This window comes from Musa acuminata, chromosome BXJ2-3 (genome assembly GCF_036884655.1).
Source record: "Musa acuminata AAA Group cultivar baxijiao chromosome BXJ2-3, Cavendish_Baxijiao_AAA, whole genome shotgun sequence".
NCBI classification, from domain to species: domain Eukaryota; kingdom Viridiplantae; phylum Streptophyta; class Magnoliopsida; order Zingiberales; family Musaceae; genus Musa; species Musa acuminata.
In genome coordinates this window covers 1,357,271-1,381,837 of record NC_088340.1, presented here as the reverse complement: position 1 = coordinate 1,381,837, position 24,567 = coordinate 1,357,271, and the positions used below count along the sequence as shown (strand labels likewise).

The window sequence follows — 24,567 nt, the reverse complement described above, 5'->3', positions numbered from 1 at the left end:
AAGACGTAATATTACGGCTATTCTTGGGACTAATATCGGCATTGGTGCAAAGCCCTCGAAATCGAATCAAGGCGTCCCCAAATGCCGTGCTCCCCCTTCCCCCTTCTCGTCCTCCGCTGCCGCCCCTAATGTCGCCGGGTGCCGCTGCCGTCCGCAGTGGGAACGCTTCCCGTCCCTGCAGCGCCGCTGTCGCCGAGACCCGCCCCGTCTCCATCTCGACCCCGTCGGTGTCTCGATCCGTGAGTCTATTCTTCCCTCGTCTCTTCTCCGCGAAAAGTATTTTTTTTTAATTTTCCCCCTTTCCTTCGCCCGCGGATTCGGTTCCGGATTTTAGGGTTTGGAATGAGCCCCCATAGGGTTCGTTCCAGGCCCCGATCCCAACGTGGGTTGTCGGTTTTGCCGGCCATGGGTTCTTTCTGAAAGAAAATCTGGTTCTTGAAAGCTAGGGCTAGGGTTTTGCATGCTATTTATTGAGAATCTAGCTGTATTTTCGCCGCAAGATTTTGTCTTTGGCGAAAGGAAAACACGAGCAAGAGAACTACAAAGGACATAACTATTTTTTGGTTCTCGTTTTGGTTGTTTTGCAGGCTTTTGCTGTGCGTCCCTAGCGGTGTAGCAGGCTCTTCTTTTGTTGGGAGATGGTGGACTCGGTGAACGTGGTCTTGGAGTTCTTGAAGAAAAATCGGTTTACCAACGCCGAGGCTGCTTTACGGGGGGAGCTCAATGCCCGACCAGATTTGAACGGGTTCCTTCAGAAGCACCTTGCTGAAGAGAAAGAAGTGGGAAGAACTGTTGGGGAAGTTGATAGTGTGAGGCAACAAAGTACCAGCTCGCAGATTGCTGAGAGTTCTAAAGAGTTTGTTGTAAAGGAGATTGAAGTAGGAGGGATTGGAAATGGATTCGGCAGCAAAAAGGGTTGCGGTCTTGGTCAGGGTAGGGAAAGCGGTTCGGTAGATCTTTACCCTTGGAATTTTATTTCCACTGCCAATACTAGTTCTGTTTCGAAAAATACTGGCACTGGAAACAACTTTGCTGACATCTTGATATCGGAAGAACCAAAGCATCGACGGGGTTCTTTTGTGTTGGAAAAGAGAGATCGTGCTGTTGGTGTTGAACCTGATTGGCCGGTGGAGCAAAGGGTTTCTTATGATATGGACATGGATAAAACTGATGTTGAAGTGAAGCCTAACATCAGCCAAGTTATTGATCATAAAGATCAAACTGCCTACTGTCAGGGCCATTTTCTTGATGATCCATGGGTGAAAAGTGGGGATCCCGGATGTTCTGTGAAGACAGTTTTTCCATTTCCCATGGATAATGCCTCGTCCGGTTATATTGGACACGCTAGTGAAAGAAGAGAGTTTAAGCATAAAATTAATACTGATGACATTAGGGAATCAACAAAAGAGGAGCTAGATGCTGTGAGCAGATCATCCTTTGATGGGAAGTCTCTAGATAGTGCAGAACAAATTTTTTTTAAGAATTTTGATGGACCAGTTTCTGGTGGACATCACAGGGATGAGCTACCGAGGCTGCCTCCTGTACGGCTTAAATCTGAAGACAAATTAGTCAACCTGCAGTGGGAGGAAAAGGCTGATTGTCATGAATCTGGAATGAAGCCATCCAATGCTGATACTACCTTTATGATCGGATCTTACCTTGATGTCCCCATCGGGCAGGAGATCAACTCCTCAGGTTTGCAGTTGCTGAGTTTTTAATTTGGTTGGTATTGTGTAAATAAGCTTAGTTGTGGCACATTATGTTTCTGCAATAGATAAGGGCAAAATAGCTGTCCACTTTCATGGCCATAAATAAAGATATGCCTATTGCATCACATTTTTGCCCTAAATTTTTATAGTTTCTCCCTTCACTTGCTATAACTGGAGGAGAATGTGTTTTCGAGAATTAGGTACGTCAATCTATGTAGGGATTGACTTCTTTTGTAGTTTTGCTATCATTGAGATTATAGCAGGCTCACAATCTGCCTTCGAGAAAGTCCTGCAGAACATAGGGATTGCCTTCTTTTGTAGTTTTGCTAGCATTGAAATTATAGCAGACTCACAATCTGCCTTAGAGAAAGTCCTGCATAAGTTAAGACTGACATTATAAGCACATGACAAGTATTGAATTTTTTATGTAGTTTACTGATTGGACTCAGAATTTTTTATCAGTCACCTAACTCGCTTATCTTTGGGTTGACGTTTTGAGATCTCATTCAGTATTTTCTTGAAGTTACTATATTAGTTGGTAAAAACTTTGTCGGATTATTTCAAGGTCATGAGATTAAAATCCATCATCACCATTTGTTGTTTGCATAATTTAGTAAATAACTGTCAATTATCTGCTCAAGAATACCTGCACTGCACCAACATATTTACTGATCTCAGAGGCTTATATAAATATGTATTGTCTTTTGTGTTAAGTGTGTTTCGTTGGGATCGGCTTCTCGATCCTAAACAGTTTTTTGATGCTTCTTATAATTTGAGTTCCGATTCTTATATTTTATATCATGCTTCTAGTCCTGATGCTGATTGACACATTTCTTGTTCACTCCAAATAAATGTGCTTCAGCACATGCCATAGTTAGTGACTAAAAATTGGTAACCTTGATTTTCAATTCAATTGATTTAAAAATCCACTTATGAAACTTGGAAACAAGAAGTTGAAGAACATAATTGTACTTGTCGTCAAGCATTGGAAGCCTCAAAGATGATTCCAGAATATCTCTTACACTCTTCTTTAATTACTATAATCTGGGCCTCTCTAGAGGCAAGTGCATTTCTTTTGTATGAGTTTGCTAGGTTTCCTTAACAGTTGGTGGAAACCTGATCAGATTGTTAAAACTGGTGGTTTAAGCTGAAACCTGATTTTTTTCATGTTTTATTTCAAGGACGGCAGTGCAGAGCCATTTGGATGAGAGACTGTAGATCCTGTCTTTTTGGCTCATGAATATGTTACTTGGGCCAATCTGCAGATTGTCATTCCCCCCACACACACACAGCCCACCCAGCCCCCCCCCCCCCCCCCCCCCCCCCCCACCCCCCCTTCCTTTTTTTTTTTTGCTTGCATTGATTGCCTAGTCCCATGACTCCCATCATAACCTTGAATCTTGACTTTTCAGGAAATATAAATTTGAGGTTTATCTGTTGATATTACAATTGATTGTTTTAAGGTATTTTGATGTTATACTTCCTATGATGTGTATTTGATCGATACATATGATCCTTGTTTTTTCACAAATTGGCACTAATAATTCAAATATATATATATAACAGGTGGCAGGCGAACAATTGGAAGCAATTGGCTGTCTGTAAGTCAAGGTATTGCCGAGGACACTTCCGATTTGGTATCTGGTTTTGCTACCGTTGGTGATGAATCACTTGATTACCCAAACGAGTATTGGGATTCTGATGAATATGATGATGATGATGATATTGGATACACAAGACAGCCCATTGAAGATGAAACCTGGTTTCTGGCACATGAAGTTGATTGTCCAAGTGATAATGAAAAAGGAACAGGTCATGGGAGTGTGCTTGATCATCAGGATCAGGCTCCCATTAAAGATGAAGATGACACTTCTTTTGCTGAGGAAGACTCATACTTGTCAGGCGAGCAGTATTTGCCAACAAAAAATGTTGAACAAGTTGCTATTTCAGCAGGATCAATGGGTCATAAAATGCTAGAAATGTATGACAAAACAGATGAAAGTGATCTGATAGCTCATTATGATGGGCAGTTGATGGATGCTGAAGAACTAAGTTTGATGCGTTCGGAACCTGTCTGGCAAGGTTTTGTCACACAAAACAATGAATTGATGATGTTAGATAATGGGAAAGGCCCCAACGATGTTGGACGAAGTCATCAGGAGAATCCTTTTACAGAAGACGATCAGCATGGTTCAGTCAGGTCAATTGGTGTGGGAATAAATAGCGATGCTGCTGAGATTGGTAGTGAAGTTCGTGAGAGCTTGGTCGGAGGAAGTAGTGAAGGGGACACAGATTTCTTTCCTGATCACGGTGTCAGTGCAAGTGGCAGAAGTTATCATCAAAATGATACAACTGATATTGATATGCATAGACCAAAGAGAGAAAAGATGAGGGGAAATAAACAGGATGGTGACATTTTGGCATGTAAAAATGATATAAGCCTATCAGGAGTGAGCACTGATGGTGGCTTTTCCTTCCCTCCTCTTCTGAAAACCGGAAGTATGCTGGAGGCTGATTCTGGCAAATCATTATCTTCAAGCAAAACCAATGCTGCTCGTAGTCCTGATGAGTGTGCAAATGGCATAGCTACAGAGGATATGCTCGCCACTTGGAGAAGAAAAGGTAGTGATTCTTCTCCTGTAAAGAGCTCCAGAGATGAGGAGATTTCTGATGTGGCTAGATCAAGAAACTCGAGTGCATCATCAGGCTCGAACTATGGCTATGCTGTAACAGAGAGCATTAGTAAAGGGCACCATGAAGCCAATGAAATAAGTGAAGAAGACCGTGGAGCAACACTAGAAGATGAAGAAGCAGCAGCATTGCAGGACCAAATAAGACAGATAAAAGTTCAGGAGGAGGAATTCGAGACTTTCTATCTCAAGATAGTGCATCGGAAAAACAGGCATGCTTATATTCATAATTTTTTTGTTTTCAGCAGTATTCTGATCAATGCATAACTGGGTTTTGAACATGTGTTTTTGTGTTTCCTTCTTTTCTGATAACAATCTCCTGCTGCTTCTCCATGATACACATGTTTTGGTCCATTTTTTCTTTGTTTGGGAAGAAAGTGCTTTGACTTACACATGTTCATTTTTTGTTTTTCTGCTCTTACATTGTATTTTCTTTTTGCCACTTGCAGAACTGGCTTTGAAGAAGACAAAAACTTTCATGTGGTTCCGAATTCTGTCATTGCTGGACGTTATCATGTTACTGAATATTTGGGTTCTGCTGCATTTAGCAAAGCTATTCAGGCACATGACTTGCACACTGGCATGGATGTTTGTGTGAAAATTATCAAGAATAATAAAGATTTCTTCGATCAGAGCCTTGATGAAATTAAGCTTTTGAAATTTGTCAACAAGAATGATCCTGCTGACAAGTACCACATCCTACGTCTGTATGATTATTTCTATTATCGGGTGAGTAAATTCTTATATTTCGACCACTCAATTCATAATTGCTGTTCTAAGTTGGGTTCTTTTTACTAGTTTTGAGTTTTCCCGATTATTTTGTTAACCAATTTAACCCTATGTATTATGTATCTCTATCTTGGAGTATTTTAAGTTAAATAAGTTAAATCTATACGATGATGCAGTGAGTTTGGTACTGTTTAGTATCTCATTTTGCATTGTGCCTATGTGTATTGTGTGTGATAGATCTTAAAACATTTATTTGATAGAAAAAAGTGTTATTTGGTTTAGTCTGATTGATGTTTTTTACTTGTTCAGGAACACTTGTTGATAGTTTGTGAACTTCTCAAAGCCAACTTATATGAATTTCATAAATTCAACAGAGAATCTGGAGGAGAAGTTTATTTCACAATGCCTAGGCTTCAGGTTACATGGAATAGCCACTGCCTGTGATCACAATTTTTTTTTGTCTCACTAAAATTGCTAATTTGTGATTTAAATTACATCTGCAGTCAATTACAATCCAATGTCTGGAGGCACTTCGGTTTTTGCATGGTCTTGGTCTTATTCATTGTGATTTGAAGCCTGAGAATATATTGGTAAAGAGCTACAGCAGGTGTGAAGTTAAGGTTATCGACCTTGGTAGCAGCTGCTTTGAAACAGATCATTTGTGTTCTTATGTACAGTCACGATCTTATCGTGCTCCTGAGGTTATTTTGGGTCTCCCATATGACAAAAAGATAGACATTTGGTCACTGGGATGTATCTTGGCCGAGCTTTGCACCGGAAATGTAAGTTACTAACTTGGACTTCTTTCCAATGCATGCCAGTCATTGAAGTTCTTGTTGTTTCACATCTTTTTCATTCAAACTTAAAATTTGTGCAATTGTATGTTTAGCTAGCTTCTCTCTCCACGTGTATATTCAAGTCTTAATTAAGTTATGTAGTTTTTGTGCTGATCCCTTAACTCGTATATTCTGTTTCTCTTATACTTGTGATGTCTGATTATTGAGAATAGTTCTTGTCCAAGGTTAACAAGGCCAGTCTTCCATAAGAAAGGGAACTTTCTTTCGCCAATGGCATTTTTTACAAGCTTATGCTTATCAGTTGTCAGAATAATACATTTAATATAGTCTGTTAAGTTGTGTTGTTCATGTATTGTCAAGTTCTACTTTAATTTAACTCTAACTTCTTGATTATAGATTTCGAATACTAGAAGAAAAATATGATATCTTTGTATTAGGTTTCTGCTGAGCACATCTTCCCGTGAAGTCGAAGTGAGACTTGTTTGTTGTCTATTAATTACTTCAATTCATTTTTTTTCTTGAATGTTTGCTCATCTTTTTGTTTCCTAGGCACGTAGATATGCCTAAATGTGGTTTTTTATGTTCATATCTATATGGGCATTGTTTTAAGATCCAAAGGGGCTAAAGGTATGATAGCAAGAATGGCTGGGAAGAGATATGGAGCCCATCTTTAAGTGTTGGTATAAAGCTGTAAAAATTAACATGTTACGGAAGGAACTCATTGTTGGCCCAATTTTACTATTTAAGTAATTGTTCTCTGAATCTTGATTCGTTCACCTGTAATTCTTCCGTGTTTGCAGCGTGATTTATTGTTGAAGGATTACTTTTTGTTTATTCACATAATTTGTTTATGTCATTTGGATTTCATGCTTAAATTGTGGTCCGAAAGAATAGCTCTTCATCTCTTGGTTATCCTTCTCGCCCAACATGAAGACCTCTTTATTTTCCATCTTGGTCTTGCTACGAAGCTTGTATTCACTTTTAGTTGATCTGGTGTAAGTTCTCTTAGAATTTACTAGGTTTTGAGTGACAATATACTTGAACTTTTGCCACTACAAGATTCATCATGTAAGAGCAATCTGTATTCATTTATCTGCAGGTTCTCTTCCAAAATGACTCTCCTGCAACGCTGCTGGCTCGTGTGATTGGGATCATTGGCCCCATTGACCGAGGGTTGCTTGCAAAGGGACGTGATACATACAAATATTTCACAAAGAACCACATGTTATATGAAAGGAATCAGGTTTGAGATCTCTCATATATGACCCATCACCAATAATAAGTTTCTGATGATCTTTTGCTTTTCTCTAGTGCTTAGACTTAAACGATAGATATGCATGCTAGTCTGGGACAAAAAAGCCCGTATCATATGTGAAAGCTCTTCATGTTCCACATCCCTGCATGGAAATATTTAAAAATAAGATAGTTGGATGATGCATCTCAGATGCTTCAACTCGCATCTTTAGATATCTTTCCCATCGGATGATTGTACATACACTTGATGCTTATTCTTCAGTTTGCCATTCGTTTATGACTTCTGCACAATTACTCTGTATCCTTGGCGGGTCCATACCCTTTTTCCTCTGGTATAAACTATGAAGGATTTGTGTTATACAAAGTATATTTCTTGTAGACAGTATTTTTTTGCATGTTATGTAACATAATCTGACAAGCATTGAATTTCAACTACACTTCTTTCCAGGAAACCAATCGGCTAGAATATTTGATCCCAAAGAAGACGTCAGTACGTCACCGGTTGCCAATGGGTGATCAAGGCTTTATCGATTTCATTGCTTATCTTCTGGAAGTAAACCCAAAGAAGCGACCAAGTGCCTCAGAGGCTCTGCGGCATCCATGGCTGTCCCATCCTTACGAACCAATATCATCTTGACTTTTCGTGGTGGCGGATGCTCGACCTTCACCAGAGAAAGTTGTGATGTGCATCATCAGCCGATGCATATCTGCGGTTGTGGCACGCGAAGCAGCAAGATTAGCAAATGGAAAGAAGCCGTTGTCGAATTCAAGAAGCTGCTTACCAGATGTTGTAATTGAACTTTGCTAAATTTGTCTTGAAGTCAGGATGTGATGTAGGTGTGTTGCCTTCTGTGGGAAGAAGGACCATGTCCTGTTGTATATGATGTGATTATTGTTGAGGTTTTACAAAGTGTCGGTGCTGCCCCCCCCCCCCCCCCCCCCAGTCTTAACATTTATGCCAAAATGTTAATGGCTACTATTAACTGCAGTGAGAAGTTCTCATGCAATTAGAAGTTGGGAGCATGCGTTCTGGACAAACTTAGTTGGTTGCCCCAAAGGGACTAATATTTCCACTGTATGCTTTTACCACATTGCCCCTTTGTGAGTGGCATACTTTCTGGTCTGATCCCTCTCTGGTTTGGCATTGTGTCTGACTTCATCACTGATATCCAGTGGAATGGTGAGTTTATTTACGCCTTATTTCATTCCTTGCTGGTTGAGAAGATGCTGTGATTGAGGGCAATGTCAAACAAAGTCTGTCTTTGCCCGGTCAAGATGTGTCGAGGCAAGGAGATTTTTTGACTAATAAATATTATATTACAGAATTTGGTTGTTCATGACGGGTGGAGCGTGGAGAGACGGGGTTTGCCTGTGAAGATTATAACCATTGCATTGCATACTATGGTTGGTTAGCATGGATGGAGAGATGCCTGATCGAAAAGGCAACATCAAGCATATCACATGCTTTTGCTTGATCAAGACACATTAAGTGGAGGTAGACACTTTTGATTATGAATAATCACATTAAGAGGAGATGCATTGATTGCGAAGACCACATCTGAATCACCACACGCTTTGGTCGAGAAGACCATGTCAAGGTTAGAATGTATTATTCCTATAAATTGATACGACATATAAGTTGATTAGAAGTAGCATACGAGTCCATTTCCATTTCATCCCCGAATGCCTTTTGTGTAGCATCAAAGGTTGGGTTGAAAGGAGATTGTCATGGTTGTTGACTTGAGTTGGCTTCTTTTTCCATGTACAATAATATGGCTCATGTCATTGAGGGGTGGGTTGGTTGGAAAAATCATATATACATATACTTTAGTTTAATACAAATAATAATATTATGACAATAAGATTCACTAAGCTGGAAAACGAAATGAATAATAGCTTGAGTATTGCTATATGATGATGAGATGACAATAAGATTCACTATATTTTTCATACTCAAAATATTGAACTAGAGATGAGATGATGACAATTAGTCGTACCTTCGTCGGAGTCAGCTGATGTTGGAGAATAGAAGACAGACCTGCAAACAAAGCAAGAATGGAATATGAGATTTAGCCATGGTGATGGAAAGCAGGAAGGAGCAGGATGGCTACCCGTTCATGTTTTCTCCGGTGAAGCAGCCATAAGTCACACAGTGCAAATTTAACAGCAGTTGAAGATGAAATAGGTATAGAACTTAAAAAGTGATGCTACAAAAAGTTAAAAGAGAAGGTTTTACTCCTAATCCTTGACATGCAAAAAGGAGAAGAGGTGATGTAGCAATTCCTCTGCCGCTCTTTACATTTGCTCCTAAACTCTTTGGTGGTTTCCTGACTATCCTGCTATTTGTTTGAAGAGTACACATCCCTTTTTTTGTCTCCCTCTTCAGACTCGATCGGTTCATCTACTTAGCAACAATTTCCGTCAGATTGTTCACGGGCTTCTCAGCAACAGCGCTTTGCTGTTCTTTGTTTGCGCCAGCATTACCGGTGCTCTTGGTTTTCAGACTAGGCACGGCTGAATCCTTTACGTTCTTTGGAGAAGCGTAGCTGTTGCAGTTTGGTTTCTCCACGCCGTTGCTCTCGGGCAAAGCAAACGTTTGTTGTGGGGCATAGCTCGATTCAGCCGGTACCGGAACCATTTGCAGCTGCTGAGATGGAGGCAAATGAACAGACCCAGGAGGGAGGAAGACTCCAGTGCCAGGAACCGGGAGTCGGGGGGATGGGTGCCTCGGAGGAGCTGTCACCGTCCATCCAGCCGTTGCAGGGGGCGTCATGGTAGGTGCAGGGTAAGGCATAGCTGAAGAAGCCACCACAGGAGCTGCTGCCACAAATAGTGCCTGGACTCCATTAGGAGACATGCTTTGAGGATGGATCGAGGGTGCTTGCAGGACACCAGTAGTGGGAATGACCCCATAGTTCCTACGGCCTGATGGATGACGGGAGGAGTTTGGTGGCCTAGCTGATGATGGACCTGAGGCTGGATATACAGCAGATGAAGGGAAGAACGAGGCTTCTGAAGGAAGAGTCTTCTTCGGTCGAGATTTTCCAAAAGTTACAAGTATTCGTGGCTTGCGGAGGGAGGGGATAGCACGTTTGGCTAGATCCGCACTTTTCCCTTGCATCACCAGAAGACACCTGGAATGAAAAGCACTAATTGAAATAGGCTCCAATGATTACTCAAGGATATATTTAATGGACTCCAATTCAATTAAAAAACTACTGATTAGAGCCATGATCCGTTTTGGAACTTTGAGAAATTAGTTTTAGTAGTTCTATCATTTCACTCTAGATTGAAGTACAATGCAGATAATATGCTTGTGCATGGGTTTTTTTCTTTTGTGAGTGTGTGTGCGTGCATGGGTTTACATTGAAAGCCCTGGAAAATCTGATAGATGTATCAGTAGCTCTACTATCTTTTCCACAGTTGTACATGCATCAAGAGAGTGTTGAGCTATAATCCAACAGGAAGGATTGAGACCTCATTTCAATCACCTCAAAATCAGTCATTGAGATTCTAAATCATAATATTAGCTCCAGTGAACATGGTCTACAATGTTCACAAAGCCTAGACTCGAAGATTCAGCATTCTAATATATGCCTTAAGTGGAGAATAAAGAAGTTTGATTAATGGTGTACAATGTATTATGATCTTGATAAAACAAAATTACAGAATCCAAAATCAATAAACTTTTGTAGACATATATTTGATAAGAATTAGAGCAGGATCAGGAATTCTGATCACATATAATAACAGTCTTGAGCTCTAAACCATAGTTTTATGCATGAATATTTTTTACACTACATTGCGTTAGTTTGAGGGGCATATATCCAAATCACAAATTCTGAGAAGTCTGGTTCCAACCTCATATTTATCGAACACGATCTTCAACTTGATGGTGCTTCATGACTGAGTTTGTAATGATGGGACTGAGACCACAATCCTCTCGATAGAATTTAAGCCAACCTATATATATATATATATATATAGGATTGAGAGCTCAATCCTTCCAAGAGGATTTTGCTCAACTACATGTACATATGAAATCTATGATGCCATCCTGATAAATTTCTTCCAACTTCAATGCGCAATAAGTCTTTACTATTTAAACCTAAAAAAATTATACAATCTAGACATTGAGACACAAACCAACAGTTCTTTGTGATTAAGAACTCAGTTTATGAAAAAGAACCCTTTTATTGTGTTTCAACTTCTCATTCAATCCTTTCAATTGCAATTCAATCTCAAGGTGAGCAAATGTCAAGCACCACAATAGTATCAGTTTATATAATATTTATGGTAATTTGAGAAAAGGATCTTCATCTTGTAATATCACTTTCATTTTTTGTTCTCTCATATTACTACAGAGAGAAATTCTTAAACATGTTCCCATATTAGCTATCTATTGGTTTATAACTCATGATAATGGTCATTGAAATCCTAATCCTAGTTCCTGCTTCCAAAAACTACCAACCACCTATGACATTAATTATTCTTTGCAGCCTTAGAAAGAGAACAAGTTTCTTTGCTTGCTTATATCTATGAAAAGAATAACCAAAATGTGCAATCTTTAACAAAATATTTATTTAATTGAACAGAAAAACTGAAGGCTGCATGTAATAGAGACCAACTTACCTTAAAAAAATCAAACCCATTCTGTTCTATTGTGTGCTCACTGCTATGACTAGATTCTGTCTGACTAGAAATACTAGTGTCTTCGGCAAAAATTTTCAATGTCTGCTAGAATGGGCAAAAAAGTTCCTGCTAATTAAGATCACTGATCATGATATACTAAAGTTTTTTTTTCACTCGTCCTTCTTTCCTACATCAGAAGTAACCTGATACAGTAATGTTCTGGTTCTTATACTCAACAAGACTTCATATACCTAAAGTGAAAAAATATATGCATAGTTTAATTAACTTAAATAAAATATTCTTTAAAGGAAATATTCTTTTTGTTAATAAAAAGCATACCCTGCATTGACAGAAAGCTTCAGAGAACCATTGTAGTCTCCCCTATGATCTGATCCTACTGTCCGGCCATATACGATATCACACTCTGTCAGTAATAAGTTACAAACCGGCCTACCATACCAAGGTGGCCATGTATGAGGTTGTGAATGATCCCCCTTACATAAAGACAAATGTCAGCTCATACTCAAAAGTTCCCAGAGCATCACACAAATGCCAATAGCAACTTCTTACCTCACTAAAGAAGTCGATAATACAAAAATCAGGTTTTATAGGCAAAACTTGCAGCTGGACCACACGATCGAGAACATCCTGCAGGAAGCTAGGAATGGCCCCTACCTTTCTCTCTGAAAGTATTGCATTTAAGGTAAACAAGATTGTACATTTAAGAAAAAGAATCAGACACTAGATATTTTTAGTCATAAAGGCAGAGCTCACCTCCAGAGGTCGGACTTGTATTTGTATCTTCTGCAGGTCCATCAGTGATGGGAATGCCATACTGAATCATTTCTCTTCCATGTCCTTTCATAGGTCTTTTCAGCAGTACAAGTGTTTGCCCTGGTTTTCATTGTTCCAAGCATGTAAATTTAGGAGCTAACAGAAATTGGTTTCAATTCAAAAAGTGATTTGTTGAAAAAGAGATGAATATCTGTACCATACTTCATCAAATGTTTCATTCTAAATGGGGCAACTATATAAAACCAACTGCACAAAAGAAAAGTAACAAGAAAAATAATATAATATTATACAGTCAGAAGACAGATAATAATGTACCATTGAAAAAATTAGGAATTCCTAATTTAAGATATTACCAATTGCAACAATTCTTATTTAAGTGCTTGCATATGGATTTTAACCTTACATGCCTCATCTACCATCAGAAAACTTCCATGATGGGAGGATACAGCAGTATACTTGTACTTAAGACACAGGGAACTGTGATGCAATCTCTCTCTTTCTAAATAGAGTCAAATGGTACAAGATTATTACTAATCATTTCTCAAATTACTGTCACAAAAATATCTGTGAAAACCTTAGATCTGCAAGCCTACCATAGACATAAATATGTCAGGAGTTCATTTGCATTGAACCGTGCTTTTTTTTTCTCACTGATAATTGCCAGTTCACCTAATCTGGCTGTAGAATCTTGCTAGGCAATCTTAAATGAGTAAAATTATACAATATTGAAGCAACAATTAAGTTGGCATCATTCATCAAATCCATTATTTAGAATTAAATATGCTGAGAAGAAAAAAAATGTTGACTTAATAATAGCATCACTTTTATTCTTAGTGAAAAACAGAGTGAAACAAATTCTGCAGCATCTGTCTAATTTTATATTAAAGGCCCAGTTCCACAAAATAAATTCAGGTTGACTGCAACAAATCATAGGAAAACAAAAAACCAATCCCTTCAATCAGAAATTACAAGATTATAATAGAGAAAAAAAAATACATAGGATTAGTTTTATGCTATGTTTCGAGATCTTTATCATTATATAAAAGAATAAATCGTAAACAAATCCTAAATTAAGATATAAAAATAATAACATAAACAAATCCAAGAAGACAATTATCATCTTATCCTGCAAGAGAGAAGCAACTGGGGAATTGGTTAGCTTACCTGGAAGTTCTCCTCTGTGGCCAGCAGCCCTCATTTCATTAGCTAATGAAACAAGTCTGGAAATCTCTGAGCTATCTAGTAAATCCTCATAAAGTTTGAGTCCTTCAACAACATTAACCTACAAAGTTTTTTGTGGCTTAATAGCCAGGTTGTGATAATTTGCATATAATTACAGAAAATTTTGGCTTTTCGTGTACAAGAGCATACCATCATGCCATCACTTATTTCTTTGGCCAAAAATTCTTTTGGTATAGAAATGACTTTCCGGTTTCCGTCTTTTGTTGAAGTCAAATCTGCACCATCTTTGGCAAAACAATTGCTAGTCATAAAAAAGGATGCAAAAAGAAAAGGAACAAATTGGATTGAAACTTAATTTAATGAATGCTATAAATAACAACAACAAATTGAAATAATGTGTGTTCAACACAAACTGAGGTATCCCTTTACACTAGGTTGTAGTGTGCTTATTGCTCTGGACCAAGATTCCCAGGACCGATTAGCATCTTCTGATTAGACTAGGCTCACAATCTAACAGGATCAGGTTCTTGAAATATCTAGAAGACCTTAAAAATGCCCAAAATTCATGGGGATTGTTGAAAACTGTCACCATCATTCAAAACCAATCAAACGTTGATCAAGTCTGATCACCATTTTATGCTGATAATAACAGCAGATTAATAGAAGAGTGAAACAGAAAGGAAATATTCTGATGATCTAGTATTCTCAACCAAGTGGTAGTTAAAAGGAAAAATCGAGCAACATAGAAGAAAATGATGTGACACAAGCAACAATTTAAACCTTTTCTTCATTTGTCAGCCACTGCTTATAATTAAGTTGCTTATGTTAGATGATCAGTTTCCTAGATGAAAATTAGGATAAATTTAGTTTGATGTTGATTATTTTAAAAAAATATATCTAGAAAACAAGAGGACCGAGACTATTCAATGTCTCACGATAAGACTATACAAGGGCAAATAAGCATCTAATATGGTATTTTAAGAACATGATGCAGATTAATATATAACCACTCTAATAAGACTCCAGAATCTGTTAAGAGTAAGGAAATAAAACCTGAAAGCCTCTTTTAAACTCAACATAAAACAAATCAACCTAGCCATTATTAGCATGCAATTTAATAGTCTCTGCAATATCTATAATTGGTCATAGCGCAAAAAATACTCCAGCACACCCAACATGTTTTTTTCTAATCAAAATGCATGAGATGGAGTATATTAAACTTATACCCTGGAACAAATGTTTAAAATCTAGAGACATGCCTGCAAAGCTACGGTTCTTGTTTTCTGTAATTGAAGTAAACATAAGCTATGACCAGAGAGTAAAAGCACACCTCTACAACCTAAAGCTTGACTATCACTCACAAAAGCAGGTTCCAAATTCATACACTTGGTCTCCTTGGTCTCAGCTGAGTTGTCTCCATCCTTTAGGCTGCAATTTGCCTTGGAGCTAGGTACATTGCAGATTCCTGAATGTAATTAATTTGAGAAAACTGAGAATATTAGATAGTGCCATAGAATACTACAGAGTACAGATAAAGTACGCTTGTAGCTAACTTCATTTCTACATGGAGAATAAAATATTCTTTAGCATGTAATGATTCTTTTATGCAGGTACAGATAGGAAGCCAGGAACATTCAGATGAGAACTTATGTTATTACAGGAAAACTCAATCATGTTAGATCTGATCAATCTAGGACATGGAAAATAAGGGTTAGATAAGATCGCATTTGCTGCATTGTCTTATATGTTGCGCATAAACTAATTATGATAAGTTGGGTATATGCCTCAACAGAATCTCACTTCAGTAATGAATTTGCTTGATGATTAATGTAAATTCTTTCTTTTCCGTGCCGTGGTACAACTACAAATCATATCATAAAGTCAAAAGACAGGATATGGTGTAGTGCAATAGACTCTAGAAAATGAACCCAACGCTCACCATCCTTCTCAACTTGAGCAAGTGAATCCTTCGCCTGTGACATCTGGGCATCACTCTTCTGGTTCGCATCCTTGTATGTGTCCATATTACAGCCCTGATTTTCGACGTTTGCAACGTCAGATGCAGTCATACCAGAAGCAGGCGATCCATGGCTCTCTTGAACCCCATCGGATCGATGCACATACGTGTGTCCAAATCCAGACTTTCTACCGTCCTTCTCCTTCCGGCGGTAGGAATGCCTCTGCGGCGTCTGCTGCCGCTGCCTCCACTCCACCTGCTGCAGCGCATAGTTGACATCAGCCACTGGGAAGTACTGTTGCAGGTGGAGGATGGGCGTCCAGTGAAATCGCCGTTGGTGGATGCATCCAGCCACGTGGTCGTATTCTCCTGGCTCGCCAGCAACCCTGAGGTGATTGATCAACAGATCGATAATAGCATTTGCCGCCGCGAATTCCCCCCTCAGCCACGAGATAAATCCATCCCTCTCGTCCACGTACCACTGCCGCGGCGCCTCGCCCCCGCCGCCGCCCACCACCGGGAACTGCACTGTCTCCTGCACCACCGCAGGACTACCCGACGCCGCCGCCATCACTAGGGCCTTCAATTCAGCTGCATAACCCCCAGATCCAAACCCTCCCACCACGAAATCGCTATAAAATCGATCAAAAAATCACCAAAACAAACAAGAAAAAGAAAGAATCAGATGCAAGCTCCGGTCCTAAGATCGAAAAGATCGGAGACAGGAATCAGAGGCAATGCAGCTAAAAGAACGAGATCTATACACGTAGTTCACGCGATAAACACGAAATAGAATAGAGAGATGAACGGATCGAAAGTAGATTTTGGATCGGAGGCGACTGGAGCAGAAATGGCTCGAGAATCCAACCGAGAGATGCGATGGAAACAGCTGAGATCTGGATGGGCGGTGGGAGAGGCGTCGTCTAGAGTTTTGCGAGGGAAGCGAAGAGGAATGAAGGTAGCTTGCAGCGGACGCTTCCTTTCCCACTGTGGCCGCTCTCACTTCGTCTTCTTCTCTCTCTCTCTCTGTGTCATCTCTTGGAACCTCGAGGCATGGTTCGTTAGCGGACGTATAACACACTCGCTGTGGTGACATCAAACCTGACGCGTCTCAGGGGTGACCAAGTCCACGTTGTTTAAAATACGAACCGCTTCACGACGCAAGTCACGACTTCCACGTGTAACATGAGCCGGCATCAGTGATGAAAAAGCGATCCGACGGACGAGGTGAGCTTCAATGAGGAAATCATTTCTACTCGTCAGGCATTGACAACTTGTCCACCTTTTACGTAACTGGCGAACGCAGTGCGGACCCCGCGGGTCCCACTCACGGATAAACACGTTAACCTTTTCCGTTTTCTTGGCGTTTTATGCACGTGTTTCCGGTTCAAGAAGAAAGTGAACCGGTCCAGAATGCTCTAATATAAGTCAACAGTCACCACTGCAAAAGGTATATTTTGAAATATCATAAATGAATATTTTTATTTTTTAATAAGATTTGATAAAATTTTAGGAATAAATTTTTTAATTTAAAATTTTAAAATATATTTAAAAAAAAATTAAATTGATAAATTATCTTTTTAAATAAGATTATATAAAATTATAGAGATTAAGGGCTCTTGCATTTCATATTTATAAATATGTGTCGTCTACATGTATAAATTTATCCAAATCTCAAGTATTCAAGCCTATAGAGTTAAAGTTTAAGAATTATTCAAAACAAAATTTTTTTGAGAAGCTTAACATATATATATATATATATATATATATATATATATATATATATATATATATATATATATATATATATATATATATTCATCGTGATTTCTTTTTCTTCTAATTTGTTTGATCTTAGACTAATAGTACCTCTTAAGCTAATAGTACCTTATTGTTACTACTTGAGAAAGGATTATACTTACATACGATATTTTTCTTTCTTCACAAAATCTACCGACTTAAATGTGCAATCTTTATATATATATATATATATATATATATATATATATATATATATATATATATATGACTTTTAATTAAAAAAAGGGAATGTTCATGAGTCAATAGCTGTGATGATATTGAGAGAAAACAGAGGGCTCTGTTTTGGAAATTACATATATTGACTTAGCACAGCTTCCCCTGGTAATTTGAGGAATATTTCAGCATTGAAACTTGGACCTCACCTTATGAGGTGTTGATCCAAAAGCTCATAACCAGATGGACCACTGATATAAGATTATTATCCTTGTCTTGTATGATATTCTTAACCTGCCCTAATATAAGATTATGCTTCATCAAACAAGCAATGGAGAGAGGAACTTGAATCACAAGAACAGCTTTTATGATGTACCTTGAGGAACTAGTGAATGAAAGATTAGTAGTTACAAGTAGAAGATAAAAAGTGTCCTGGACAAAGTTGCAAATGTGTTCCATTGGAAGGATTCTTCTGAGGTGTCCGAAACTCCTCAATTAGCTGTGTCTGCAGCAGCATCATTTTTTCTCCAGCCTATCTCATGCTGTTTTGATGCTGGACCTCATCAATTCAGATGTGTGCAATAACATTCTACTTCTTATGAACAACTCCCAACTCCCTTGCAACATCTTTCTAAGTGCTTCCTGTACTGCACACAGTATTCCTTTGTGTGTCTGTCAAAGATCATGTTGGAGGAAGATGCTGCAAGGTTAACCAGCCCTGTCATGAGTAGATCACTTGAGCAACCTTTTGTGCCAAGCATTATTAGCTCCATAATTCCTAAAACTGTTGTCATGATTGGTAGTTTGTCTTGTTGCCTACTCTCCTCTTCTCTGATGAAGTCATGTATCAGAGCTGCCCTTATTCCCTGGGCCAGAGTTCACAGAAGGTACCTTCTCATTGATGGTGGGAGACAATGAATCCAGGTCACCTTCATCATCTTTGCCCCCTTCTCTGAGACCCCATCTGCCTAAAGGAACATGGAAGGCAGATTCAATTCTCATGTTTCTCACAAGAAACATGAGAAAACCTCCCACTTGAATGCCAAGCATAAAGACTCAGACACTACTGTGCAAGGAGAAAGGAAACAGAAAAGATTGGAAGAACACTTTGATATCACCTAAACAATGTGGATTACACCTGACATCAATACCTCAAACAAATTTGCTATACACCACTCAAATTGCATGATACGCACAAAAAAATCCCTCTAAGCTACGTGAACTTATTCGGTATTCAATCCATTAGACTAGAAGGACTGCGGCTACTGAGCTCCGGCCGTAATGCTTACTCCGGCGACGACGATAATTGAACTTTGCTTCGCCTGATGCAAGGAATGACTCGGCTTCAGGACCAAGAACACACTCTGGTGGTGGTGCTGGGTAACGAATGCGGTCATGACAGTAAGAGTAGGTCATGTGCTTCTTGCGGAACGTCTCCATGGTTGTTCTTTGATCGGCAGACATTGTGATGGCATCATAGAGTTCAGCATCAGATGCCTGGCAGGCTCTTCTACGATCACTGGGATCGACGGCGCAGCCGTGGAGGACAAGGTCCGCGAATTCTGCAACGTAAGGGGAGAATTTGTAGTTGACCTTGTAGCGGCCGCCGGAGGTGGCCCAGTTGGAGCCGTCCCAGATTGTGGCGTAGAGGGACATGGGCTTGGAAGGGAAGTCCCCACCCATGGCTTGGCTCCTCACCACCTCCCTGATGGGAATGTTGTCGATGTAAAATCTGCTCAAAGAAGAGAACTTGACAGCATCAGATTATGGATCCTATAATTTCAAGATTGCTGCAAACTTGAATCATCTACATTGACTTGGCCTTACATGATCCTCCGGTTGCTCCACAGGATGGAGTAGCGGTGGTAGTCCTCTGTGGGATCGAACCAGAGCCCGTACCGCTCTTCCCTTCCGACGGCCGTGCTGCCGTTCCCGTAAACGTTGGTCTGAACCCTCCACTCCCGGCCTCTTATGTTCCCCAAGAACTCAAAGTCCAATTCGTCGTGCGTCTTCTCGAATACATCTCCGTTCGACATCTGCATTGCCATCAAAAGGAGCATGAACTCGCTACGACCAATCGAGTGTGGGGGGAAGCTGGGGAGAGTAGAGGCGTACATAGAAGGCGACGACGACTCCGGCAGCGTAATCTGAGGGCAGTTTGATGGAGGCACTGAAGACTCCATGGAGATAGAGGTCCTGCGACGCAAATCCAGCGCCTGAAAGGGTCACACACGATTCAGCACTGGCATCCCATTAGTAGAAAGAAGGAAGGAAGCAGAGACCGAGAGAAGGGGAGGGGAAGCACCAGTTCGCTGGTCGAGGGAGAGGTGGACAGCCATGCCATCGCGGTGAAGCATGAGGTTGGAGTCTCCGAAGAGCTGCGTGTAGCCTTCCTCGAAAGAGAGAGTGGTCAGGTTGGGTAGCTCCGGAAGAGCAGTGGTCTCAAGGAACAGAGCCGAAACCAACAATAAGAAGAGGACGAAGAAGAACGAAGAAGAAGAAGCCATTTCTTCTTTCTCTTCCTCAAGTTTGCTTCTCTGCTCTTCTCCTTTCTATTATGTTTCTTGGGAGAGGAGTAAAGAAAGGAATGGGAGTGGAAAGCTAAGGACAAGGCTTCCTTTTCATTGGAGACTTTGTGATTTTACTCAACATCGATTGATATTATTATTATTATTGGTCGAATTTTTGAAAAAAAAAAAAACTTAATTTCTAGAAATTTCGTTAGTTTTTTTTTCTTTTTTGTCTTCGTCGAATTTGCCATTGTCTTTACGATGCACCATCGCATGGTTATTGACCTCTGTCATCGTAACTCTCCTCATCCTTATCCCGTTTAATTTACTCTTACACATTTTATCCTGCACATACGTAAAAGAGTTACAAACAAATGTAAGATAGACAAGATAAACGATAGGAGAGTTAGGTCAATTGAGATCAATGATCATCTATGTTGTAAAGAAGAATAATAAAAATAAAATATATAGGGTAAATTCGACAGAGACCAACCGAGACATAAGTTGATCCAACAAAGATATAGTGAAGATAACGATAATATCATTATTTGAAAAAAATATATAAAAATATATGAAAATCAAGACACTAACCGATAGTTTTTAAAAAATAATTTTGTTTTAAAAAAATACTAATTATTATTATTTTGAAATTTCTAAACAAAAATTATCATCATTTCGTGGATATTTATAAATCCTATTAAAATCATTATCATCAAATTAATATTTTGGATGTACAAATTCATCCGATTCAATATGATACACCAACCTATAATCAAATATTATATACACATCCACCAAACAAAAGAGGAGGAGACGTAATTGTCGTCTGCGAGCAGGTGCTGAGGACCGTGGAAGGAGATTAATTGCTTCGCTGTACGTACGTGGCTTCTTTTGTTTTGGCGCCTCCACGTCGACGGAAACAAAAAGTAGCCGTTGAGCGGCCCCACCCACGTTGCCGTGAGTCAGACGGCTGCAGAGCCGTCCGATCTCGATCGGTCGCCTGTCACCCGTCTTATATTTAATCTCCTCTTCCGGTCTCTTCCGCAACGGATAGTTCGATTCTGCACGTGCTTCGCACGTGAGGAGACGAGGAGGCAAATGTCCATTCACCGAAATCATCCACGTCATACGTTTCGGAGTCGAAACGCGTAGTTGTATCGACGTGGAGTTATTACATCGAGAGAGACGATACGAGCAAGCAAATGTCGAATGATTTAGAGTACCCGTGGGACCCACCAGGGAACAGCGTGTCAGAGCCAATCACAGACGTGTCAGAGCCGATCTGATTTAGATTCGCTCTCCCTGACGTCATAAGGTTAATTATATTTTTTAATTAATTCTCCTATATTATCACAAGTTACATAAAAATTCTCATACTTAATAAATGAAATATTTAATATTATTGATTTGATCCACTTTATTGATAAAAATATCATAGGATTTATCATGTTAATTCTATATCACTTCGATTTATTACTAAACAGAATACGTATGTATTTTCATTACAAAGTTGATGATGTGAGAAGAAATAAGATCGTATGTATAATGATTATAATATAACTTTTCAAAGTATAGACATCATAATATTAAAGTAACTAATTACAAAGATAATATATGTAATTAGCCTAACGTGAACGAGTGTTTTGATATGTAATATACGTATTTCATAATATGTTAACGTGATATATCAAATTATCATGTAATTATATCCGAATTAACTGAATGCACGGAGGAGTTTTGATTGATCAGAAATAAAATGACATAAAAGTGACCTGTTTGAAGGAATTATTAATCTTAGGAAAAGGTTCCGCCTAGCATTTACAGGGGAGACATGGATGACAGTCTTCATGCATCGTCTTTTGTGTTGCTTTAGACTCCCTACTATTGCATGTGGTAGAGCTCATCTTTCTTCCTCGACCAGAACAAGGAATCATGATCTCCTCCGCCACCTGATGCACGGCTTCGAAAGCTGCCAGCTCGGTCTCTTCGCGTCTCCATCGAGGAACGATTAGTCCCGATAGGGGAAATAATGGCGGCATGATGTGTCATGACGACGGCTCCACCTGGGCGCCACTCTGCCCGATGCGGAAGGCAATAACGATGACTCGACTCGCGCTGACGTCACCCGCTATCAGGCAACGACTTCCAACCCCTCACGCTTGACCATGGCAGGGCAGGCGACTACCGACCCTCGCCCATACCCTGCGACGATCCGGTTCTCCACGCAACGTCAGTAACGATGTCAGACGCCATCAGAGGTGCGACCCCGCCTCACACAAGCGGGTACATCAGGTAACGGTAAGTTTCCCTATAAATACCCTTGCACTCTAAACAGGTAAGGAGAGGGGAAAAAAGATAACTCTCTACCGCATCTCCTAACTTGATCGTCGGAGGGGTCGGGTCAAGCTCCCGACCCGACTTGTGTGCAGGAACAAGGGCAAGGTCACACCTTCCTGACGCCGCGCCAAGGCTTCACCCCCTGCGCTACATCCCATCCGGACAGCTTTGACCGGCCACCCCAGCTGTCTCAAGGAGCACAACGTCAAATCCCCGCACATTCGGATCCGAACCAAGTCGCGTCGATCTCAAGGCTACGGCATACAGTTGTTCCTCGCAACAAGTCCATCTTCCTGGGCGAATGAACGATTAATGGTGCAGTGAGATGGAGACGAGGCACCTCCATTTCTCCTCCCTTTCCCTCCACCATTCTTGGGAGGTAGGTGCTTTTGGTCAGCTTCTAGAGAGCCGAGAGCCTCAACTCAAAACGCATTTGGTGCAGACGCATGAATTCCCACTGCTGGAATTACCGGTGACGATTCTCTCTCTATCTGCAGCACCTGAAAGACGTGCCTCCTTTGTCAAAGTACAAAACACGATGAAGAAGAGGAAAGAAAACGAGGAGATCATGGAAACGCATGAATGTCGAAGTACAAAACGTTGCGTCGGTCATCGATGTTGAAGGATAACTATGCTACACTGCCGCTCTTTTTGTCATATCTCGACGTGTAATGCGATTGATCATCAATTAGCTTCGACGTTGACGGCTTAAAAGGCTAAGCACGACCATAATATTCCCAAAATCCCATCTGCAGTCTCATCAAATTTGATGGAGTGTCAACTCTTTGTGCCTTTGCCTTTGGATATACTTCACACGTCCAAAGTACACAAGACCAAGCAATTGCCACGCAAAAAGAACCCAGTTCGGTCTATGTATTCCATCTTCATACTTTTAACCTGTGAAAGGAGTGGCAATAAATGACTGCAATTGTCACGAGGATGCGATAGAAGACGAAGAACAAGACGGTGACCGAGCACACCATTTGATTCTGTACACACGTTGACTTCGTCCCAGTCAAACTAATTTGTTGAATCAAAAGATCAAAACTAGATATAGTATTTCTCCTAATGAGGAAGAAGAACGTGTAGCACCAATTACATGCTGATATATGTTCATCTTGGTTCCATTATATCGTATAGACGCCATAGTTGGGATGCAAGATGATGATCAAATCATGTTAACCTAACTCGATGTCCAAAGATTGATTCCTCCAACGCATTGACTATAATTAACTATACTTAAAAGATGATGTCAAGTATATTTTCACAATTAAGAATCATTGTCCTATAAAAGAGGGGATCTTTCTGATATGGGTAAAAATGGCGATGCGACACACTACGACGTCAGCCACGCTTGGACGACACACTGCCCGAGGAAATGGGCATTAACGCCGACTTGACATGCATCAGCGTCACCCGCTCCCGGTCAACGGCTCCACTGTCTGACCCCGCGCGCTCAGCCGAGGCAAAGGAGGACGTCGACCGAGGCTCACCCATACCCTGCGGCAGCCGGTTCTCCACACAACCCCAGTGGCAATGTCAGACGCCATCGGAGGTACGATCCTGCTCCTGCAGGTAGCCACATCAGGTAACATCAAACTCATTTATAAATACCCCAGAGTTCTATACGAACGGGGGAGGACGAACTCACACACAACACTCGTATGGAGGCATTCCCTCCTCCTAAACCCCTCCACATCACTAACTTGATCGTCGGAGGGGTCAGGCCGAGCTCCCGGCCCGACCTGTGTGTAGGTGCGAGTCGGGGTCGACTCTTCCCGGCGTTGCGGCGACGCACTCCTCCCGACGCGACATCTCGATCGGATCGTCGAGACAGGCCACGGGAGACCTCGAAGGACGTCGCCCGAGATCCCCGACATCCGGACCCCCGAATCGAGCCGCGATGGCCCCGAGGCCACGGCTTAAACATATACCCCCCGCATCACTTTCCATTTTTACTTTATTATTGGTATAAAAAATTCAAAATTTCTTTTTCCTTTG

The 24,567-nt window shown here is 40.4% G+C and overlaps 3 protein-coding genes across 8 annotated transcripts; 1 reads left to right on the top strand and 2 right to left on the bottom strand.

Annotated features, from left to right (window-relative positions):
* The first annotated feature begins 47 nt into the window (after nt 1-47).
* On the top strand, nt 48-8,302 carry LOC103977151 (uncharacterized). The gene is made up of 8 exons (XM_009392589.3): nt 48-239; nt 588-1,695; nt 3,276-4,611; nt 4,849-5,128; nt 5,438-5,545; nt 5,632-5,910; nt 7,025-7,168; nt 7,628-8,302. The coding sequence occupies exons 2-8, from the start codon at nt 639-641 to the stop codon at nt 7,814-7,816; spliced, it is 3,393 nt and encodes a 1,130-aa protein (XP_009390864.2). The 5' UTR covers nt 48-239; nt 588-638; the 3' UTR covers nt 7,817-8,302.
* Nucleotides 8,303-9,349: 1,047 nt separating this feature from the next.
* On the bottom strand, nt 9,350-16,802 carry LOC135584613 (RNA demethylase ALKBH10B-like). Of its 6 annotated transcripts, XM_018823528.2 has the most exons (10): nt 16,614-16,802; nt 16,225-16,377; nt 15,728-16,131; nt 15,119-15,253; nt 13,978-14,072; nt 13,771-13,888; nt 12,586-12,705; nt 12,382-12,494; nt 12,151-12,305; nt 9,350-10,313 (listed from the first exon to the last, which is right to left on the bottom strand). In XM_018823528.2, the coding sequence occupies exons 2-10, from the start codon at nt 16,314-16,316 to the stop codon at nt 9,581-9,583; spliced, it is 1,965 nt and encodes a 654-aa protein (XP_018679073.2). In that variant the 5' UTR covers nt 16,317-16,377; nt 16,614-16,802; the 3' UTR covers nt 9,350-9,580. The 6 variants fall into 6 exon arrangements, with proteins under 6 accessions (XP_018679073.2, XP_064954068.1, XP_018679070.2 ...); XM_065097996.1 differs by having other exon boundaries at nt 15,728-16,377; nt 16,510-16,802; XM_018823525.2 differs by having other exon boundaries at nt 13,978-14,063; nt 15,728-16,377.
* Nucleotides 16,803-18,812: 2,010 nt separating this feature from the next.
* Nucleotides 18,813-20,311, bottom strand: LOC135606386 (probable xyloglucan endotransglucosylase/hydrolase protein 28). Its single transcript, XM_065097408.1, has 4 exons — nt 20,025-20,311; nt 19,835-19,935; nt 19,547-19,755; nt 18,813-19,451 (listed from the first exon to the last, which is right to left on the bottom strand). Exons 1-4 carry the CDS (start codon nt 20,224-20,226, stop codon nt 18,962-18,964), a joined length of 1,002 nt encoding a protein of 333 aa, XP_064953480.1. The 5' UTR covers nt 20,227-20,311; the 3' UTR covers nt 18,813-18,961.
* Nucleotides 20,312-24,567: the final 4,256 nt, after the last annotated feature.

What these genes read in the sequence shown, in the direction of transcription:
- LOC103977151 (XM_009392589.3), top strand. Translation starts at nt 639, where the DNA reads ATGGTGGACTCGGTGAACGTGGTCTTGGAGTTCTTGAAGAAAAATCGG. An exon ending in GCAGGAGATCAACTCCTCAG is followed by an intron (nt 1,696 to 3,275) that starts GTTTGCAGTTGC and finishes TATATATAACAG; the next exon opens with GTGGCAGGCGAACAATTGGA. An exon ending in CCGAGCTTTGCACCGGAAAT is followed by an intron (nt 5,911 to 7,024) that starts GTAAGTTACTAA and finishes ATTTATCTGCAG; the next exon opens with GTTCTCTTCCAAAATGACTC.
- LOC135584613 (XM_065097996.1), bottom strand. Translation starts at nt 16,316, where the DNA reads ATGGCGGCGGCGTCGGGTAGTCCTGCGGTGGTGCAGGAGACAGTGCAG. An exon ending in AAATAAGTGATGGCATGATG is followed by an intron (nt 13,889 to 13,977) that starts GTATGCTCTTGT and finishes AAAACTTTGTAG; the next exon opens with GTTAATGTTGTTGAAGGACT. An exon ending in TTATCGACTTCTTTAGTGAG is followed by an intron (nt 12,306 to 12,381) that starts GTAAGAAGTTGC and finishes TCTTTATGTAAG; the next exon opens with GGGGATCATTCACAACCTCA.
- LOC135606386 (XM_065097408.1), bottom strand. Translation starts at nt 20,226, where the DNA reads ATGGCTTCTTCTTCTTCGTTCTTCTTCGTCCTCTTCTTATTGTTGGTT. An exon ending in CTCCCTCGACCAGCGAACTG is followed by an intron (nt 19,936 to 20,024) that starts GTGCTTCCCCTC and finishes TGACCCTTTCAG; the next exon opens with GCGCTGGATTTGCGTCGCAG. An exon ending in TGGAGCAACCGGAGGATCAT is followed by an intron (nt 19,452 to 19,546) that starts GTAAGGCCAAGT and finishes TTCTTTGAGCAG; the next exon opens with ATTTTACATCGACAACATTC.